The sequence below is a fragment of the Chaetura pelagica genome, unplaced genomic scaffold (assembly GCF_000747805.2).
Source record: "Chaetura pelagica isolate M959 unplaced genomic scaffold, ChaPel_1.0 scaffold590, whole genome shotgun sequence".
Taxonomy (NCBI): domain Eukaryota; kingdom Metazoa; phylum Chordata; class Aves; order Apodiformes; family Apodidae; genus Chaetura; species Chaetura pelagica.
The window spans coordinates 162274-168436 of record NW_009951804.1 but is presented as its reverse complement, the minus strand read 5'-3'; the positions used below and the strand labels follow the sequence as shown (position 1 = coordinate 168436).

General features: G+C 48.2%; 1 protein-coding gene across 1 annotated transcript in view; it reads left to right on the top strand.

Annotated features, from left to right (window-relative positions):
• The window catches only part of MKS1 (Meckel syndrome, type 1), a 14115-nt gene that overhangs the window by 6478 nt on the left and 1474 nt on the right, over nt 1-6163 (top strand). Inside the window, exons 7-13 of the mRNA XM_010007817.1 lie at nt 254-310; nt 1163-1205; nt 1729-1791; nt 2184-2254; nt 3609-3678; nt 4894-5001; nt 5551-5684. Of these exons, the coding sequence (XP_010006119.1) occupies nt 254-310; nt 1163-1205; nt 1729-1791; nt 2184-2254; nt 3609-3678; nt 4894-5001; nt 5551-5684 (546 nt within the window). The remainder of the gene's footprint in view (nt 1-253; nt 311-1162; nt 1206-1728; nt 1792-2183; nt 2255-3608; nt 3679-4893; nt 5002-5550; nt 5685-6163) is intronic.

Here is a 6163-nt window from a genome sequence, read left to right as displayed (position 1 = left end):
TTTCCCTTAGATTGACCTTTGATGAGGTCTTCCCTGAAGCTGAAGTTCCATGCAGTACTAGCTGTTATGCATCTGTATTCTATTAGGTTCTTAGCTTCTCTCTAGCTGCTATAACAACTAAAAACTCTGCATTCAAAGCCTCTCAACAATTTAAATGTGTTTTAAGTTTGATCCATTACAATTTTTGCAAGAAGTAACAATGCACACAATAAAAAAGAGCACTTTTTCTAATCCAGCTGTTCCCTGTTTCCAGCTGTACGGGCGGCACAAGGAATATCTCAGTGGCCTCGTGGGCTCAGAATTTGAAATGGTGAGTTGCCAGCAGCACCCAGCAGGGACCTCAGTCCTGCTGCCTTGGGGGGCTGTTGGCCTGATTGGCATGGCTGCCCTTTGTACCACAGTCTCCAAAGGCTGTTTCATTTTGAGTTGTGTTGGCAGCTTTTACCCTGTGGCTTCCAACAGAAAAATGAGTCAAAAGGGCACAGGTTGCAAGGGATATGGGGCCTGCAGAGATCCAGCCTGTGGCTGTGAGTGCTGCAGGCTGTGGGAGCCTGCATGCCTGGTTGGAAGGCCTTTGACTAGAAGACTTTGAGAAGAGAGGAGGGTTTATATCTCTCTGGGTAGTGATTGCTGTTAACTTCTTGAATGCCAAGCACATCTATGTGCTGCTTTATTCAAGTAAACAGCCCCTCCCACCCCTTCACTCATGCACAGTTTCCCTTCTCACTGAATTACCTGCAATCTTTATTGCTCAACTCTTGTTTGCCAAAGCTGTGTACTGCAGTGGAGTGTCTCAGCTCGTCCTGTGCTGTTCCCTCTTCTCCTGCCTTGGGCAAGTGCAGGAACATTACAGGAGAAACAGGACTGATTTCCACAAGTGACTTCTCATTACATTGTATAAGGCATCTTGAAGTCTGAGAGAGACCCATTTACACCATTCCCTGCAGACTGGGAATTTGATCTCTCAACAGTCCCTCTCTCCAGAGGGACTGTTCACTTCTGGGAAGTGATACAAGAAGTCATGACTCCCACCTTGCCAGCTGAGTGAATCATTCAAGTACAAACATCTGTCAGGTGTCTGTGTGGGACCCTGTTGGGAGGGGATTGATGGAGGTTCCCCCAGTGGGCACTGAGCTCTCTCCCATTTATCTGCTCCTTGCAGACTCTTCCTGGCTCACTGCGGCTCTTTGTGAATGGAGAAATAGGTGAGTTCTTGTTACCAACAGTAACTCCAGGGGCAAATCTGGGTCTGCTGGAATGGCTGAAGCTATAGAGGGTCCAAGGATTCATGGCTCACAGGTCGGTCTGGAGTAGGTGATTTTCTGCCTAGAATCCTTTCCTTCCTCCTTCTCCTCCCCTGTTTTTGCAGACTAACCCCTTGAGTAGCGTTTACAGATTGGAGTTACAAATACTGCAGCTGCTCTAGGAAGACCCAGAGATCTGCAAAAAAAGGAGAGCATGTTGGGAAGTTAATAGAGATTATAGCAAAGAAAGTGATCAGATGTGTGACTTCCCTAATCTGGTCAGTGATATGGGAACAGGGCTAGTCTAGAGAAGGAACCTTCTCTGAGGGTCATATTCTGTTGTTGAGGGTTGCAACTTTTCCCAGCTTCCAGCAGTCACAGGTTGTCCCTGAGGTTATTGATGCTGGCTCTCCCAAAAGTGTATGGGGAGCACTGGAGGAGATCATGTGGAAGTGAGCAGCTGAAGTTCATTCTCTCTTCTCAGTTTCAGCTCAAGGATATGAGTATGACAACCTCTATGTTCATTTCTTCCTGGAGCTGCCTAAGCGTAAGTACCCACATCTCCAGCCCTATCACAGCAGGTGAGGGAATGCAGCACCTTTTGGCTGGTCCATCAGATCAGCTCTGCTGGAAGTCAGTAGAAGCTAATCTTGGGGCTGGGATCTAGTCAGAGGTGTAACTCAATTGTTTGAACTAAACTCATGTCTGGGGGAAGGTAGCATCTTCTGTCTGGAACACAGACATCCACTGGCTTCTCCATCAGTGGTGATGCTGTCCAGCAGTTTACCCAAAATTCATTCATGGGTGGGACACACCTAGGGAGATTCAGTGTGGGTGATGTTATCTGTTATCCCAGTCATCTGGGACTAACCTTCTCCTTGGAGCTCTGGTTTGTGAGTCCTCCCTCTCACCCAGAACATTCACCTTCTCTTCTTCCAGAATGGTCAAGCCCTGCATTCCAGCAACTATCAGGAGTGACACAGACCTGTGCCACCAAGACAGTGGGCTGGGTAAGGACTTTTTCAGACCTGCAGAGCAAGTTGAACATGAAACTGACATGGAACCTGGGTAACAAGCTGCAGATACATTCAGCAAAGGTCATGCCTTGAGAGCTCCTTTCAAGGGCAGAGCACGTCTGGCTTTCTTACCCTGGTTGTACTTGCCATTTTTTAGGGTGCCATTATGTCCAACTAAAACTGGACCAAATGAAACTGCTTCAAAGCAGTTCCTGGAACCTCACTTTTTAATTCCTTCTGGCTGATTGGAACTTTGGAGCTCTGATTTGTGTGTTCTCAGCTTCTCGGTTAACAAAATGTCAGGCTTTTTCTTCCTTCTGAAGGAATGCTCATGTTTTCTAAATTGATCTCTAAAAATGAACCTTTCCTCCTATCTGGGAAGCTGGAGACAGCAATGGAACCAACTCATCTTTCACAAAATTATAATTTTATCAAATTTTAATGTATTTTATGTGAGCTAGTTTGCATATTCCAAAAATAATTCTCATGCAACATGTGAGTAATAACATTGCCTAAGGTGTTTTGCTTGTCTTCTGTAAATATTGTGGTGGTGTGGTCATAATGCAACTGGCTGAATTGTCATTTGTAGTTTGTTACACTTTCCCCTATTTCATTGAGGCCTCATCTGGAACACTGCATCCAGTTCTGGGCTGCCCAGTTCAAGAGAGACAGGGAGATACTGGAGGGAGGAGGAGGAGGTGATGAAGATGACTGGGGGTTGGAGCATCTCTCTGATGAGGAAAGGCTGAAGGAGCTGGGACTGTTCAGCCTGGAGATAAGAAGGCTGAGGGGAGACCTTATCAATGGTTACAAGTATCTAAAGGGTGGGTGCAAGGAGGATGGAGACAGGCCCTTCTCAGCAGGGCCCAGTGTCAGAACGAGGGGCAATGGGTGCAAGTTGGAACATGGGAAGTTCCTTTGAAATATGAGGAAAAACGTCTGTACAGTGAGGGTGACAGAGCCCTGGGACAGGCTGCCCAGGGAGGCTGTGGAGTCTCCAGCTCTGGAGATATTCCAAACCCACCTGGATGCAGCCCTGGGTAAAGTGCTCTGGGTGATCCTGCTTCAGTGGGACAGTTGGACTAGATGGTCTCTAGAGGTCCCTTCTAACTCCAGCAGTTCTGTGATGCTGTGATTACTTTTAACAACTTGTTCCATCAACATGGCAATGGGGAGCATGTGCAGGTCCATCCTGCAGTCAGGTGTTTGGTGGTGTGATGAGTTGGATCTTGTTTGGGCATCATTACCTCTTTTCCCCAATTAGTTCTTTTCTCCCTGCTCTCTGTGCCCTCTGCAAGGCTAGTGATGAATTCTCCAGGGATCTGATGTCTGTCTGTTCCTTTTCCAGGAAAATGTGGCATATTTCTGCTACCTCTTCACTTTGGAGATGTTTTTCACCCAGGGAGATGAATCAGAAGGTGTGTTTCCTTATTGCTCTGAAGTCTGAAGCTCTGCACTCCTCTTACAGCAGCATCACACTGTCTGGCATCTTGGTGACCCCTCAGCAAGATGAAAGGACAGATTTAAACAGAGAGAATTATTGTTGGTTCAGATGTTCACCCTGACACACGCAGCTTTTGGACACATACTGTATCTGCCCTGCCCAGCAAAGCCACGTTGGTGGTCAAGTGATGGACTCCCCATCTCTGGAGGGACTTCAAAGCCATGTAGATGTGGTACTGGGGGACATATTTCAGTGGTGGCCTTGGCAGTGCTGGGGGAATGGTTGGACTTGATCTTAATGGTCTTTTCCAACCATCATGATTCTGTGATCCATTGATGTTTCCCTGATTCCAGGCTTTATCCAGTTGCAGAACTCCTTGGATCTTTGCTTGTCTGTCTCCAAAAGCCTGGCATGCTGTGTGCTGCACACAGCCCTGGGACTCTGCAGCAGAAGGAACAGGCAGATTTTCTGCACAGCACTAAATCCACGCTGAGTCTGACGTTTGTAGACACGCTCAGTGACCTGTGTAATCTTTGTATAGTTCATGTCACTTTGAAACTTCCAACTCTGTTTTAAGCTGGGCTTCTCTGCTGCCTGTTCCTGCTGCTCCACCACCCTCCTGCTGCTCCACCACCCTCCTGCTGCTTCCTCAGCAGCCCCAGTGCTCTTTGGATTGCAATTGCTGGGGGCAGCCTTGTGGCATGTCCAGCCACTTGAATCCAACAAACACATTAGATTTGAGGATTCAACCAGCTCTTAATTAATTTTCAGCCTAGAATAAACACAAATTTGTTTCACTGTGAAAAAAAGAAATTCTTGAAAACCTCTAGGAGAATCCAAGTTAATCATCCCCCATAGTGTGAAAAAGGTCAGAGATAAAAAAGGTTCTCCTGTTTGGCATCAGATAATTCACAAAAGATTGTCTTGTCTGCTCAGAGATTATTGAGGAGCCAGTTTGGATTTGCTCTCAAAACAAACTTCCATGATTGTTAACATCAATAATTCTGCTTTTATCCTCAAATCTGAGGGTTCTGCTTTTGCTGGGATAATCAATCACCCGTACCCCTAGGTTAGTCATTCTAGGAGAAATACAGAAAGGACTTCCTACTGATGAGGTTGGGTGTTCAGTGTTTTCTTTCCTCTGTGATGGTCTCCCTCACAAAGCTGTGATCTGCTCCCTTCCTTGCAGACAGTCTCCCACAGTGGCCTGTTCTTTACTTTGAGGTCCTTTCCATGGATTTCTGGCAGAGGTACCGTGTTGAAGGATACGGTTCCTTGGTGCTGCCAGCATCTCCAGGTAAAACATACTGGGGACGTTGTGTTGATTGTCTGGGAGGATGAGTTGAGTGGTTCTCTTGAGAATGGTGTCAGCTGGGAGGCTGAATCCTTTTCATACTGAAGGGGATAGTTAGCTCTCTGTGGGGCAGCAAAGGATTCCATGCATCCCACACCACTCAGCTGTAATGTTGAGATGCATCATGTGTTGCTGTTCTTGGTCCTTCAGCGCTGCCATTACAAAGTCTGGTGTGATAAAGCCCTGGGGTGATGCTGTGTGTCCATCCTTACAATAGCAGTAGCCCCCTCTGTCCCACATGGAATCTGAGGGTCACAACTCTTCTGTGACACTCACGTGTAGTGAGAAGATGCTCCTCGTGGCCAGGGGGTCCTAGCTGTGTGACTGGGTGGGGCTGACTCCTTGGGAAGATGTTCTAGAGATCCTGTGCAGTGTTTCCATTTCCACCCTTCTGTGGTTTGGGGCAGTAGGTATCCATCTACCATGCTGCTCTTTCTCACTCTGAATGGGTTGTTGGTCCTAGCACTAAGCTGTCCTCTTGTCCTGGGTCAGGTCTCCACGTGCTCACCATTCCCACCTGGCGTCCTGTGGAGCTGGGGACAGTTGCTGAGCTGAGGAGATTTTTCATTGGGGGATCTCCTGAGCTGGAGGATGTAACCTACAGCAGGATACCATCAACCTTCAAGGTGAGCTCAGCTGCAGGGCATTGCTCTTGCTGGAGGATGGTAGGCTATGCTCTGTGGACAGCCTGGATCAGATTTGAGCAAGGATGATTGTCCAACACAGATGGTCCTGACCTGACTGAAGAAGTATCTTCTTTGTGAGACTTGTGAGCATGAACAGGGGAATGGGCAAATGCTGAGACAGAGCTCACTGCCTTTAGAGGTGTGTGCAGCTTAGGGGGAGAACATGAACCAAATCCTTGACTTGCTGTGCTGGCCCTGTCCACAAAGTGCCTGTCGGGTCAGGTCAGACCATCCGGTGCCGCAGGGTTTGCCGGTGCTCAGGCCCTGCCCTGGCACAGCCTGGAGCCACCAGCCCTTCTTTCTAACCTCTCTGTGTGCAGGGGGAGGAGGGCAGGCTCCAGGGGGGCCCACTGGCAGGCCAGCCCCCAGCAGTGGGTGGCAGGCTGCAGTGGCTCCAGCCCGGGTTCTTGTTGCAGGGA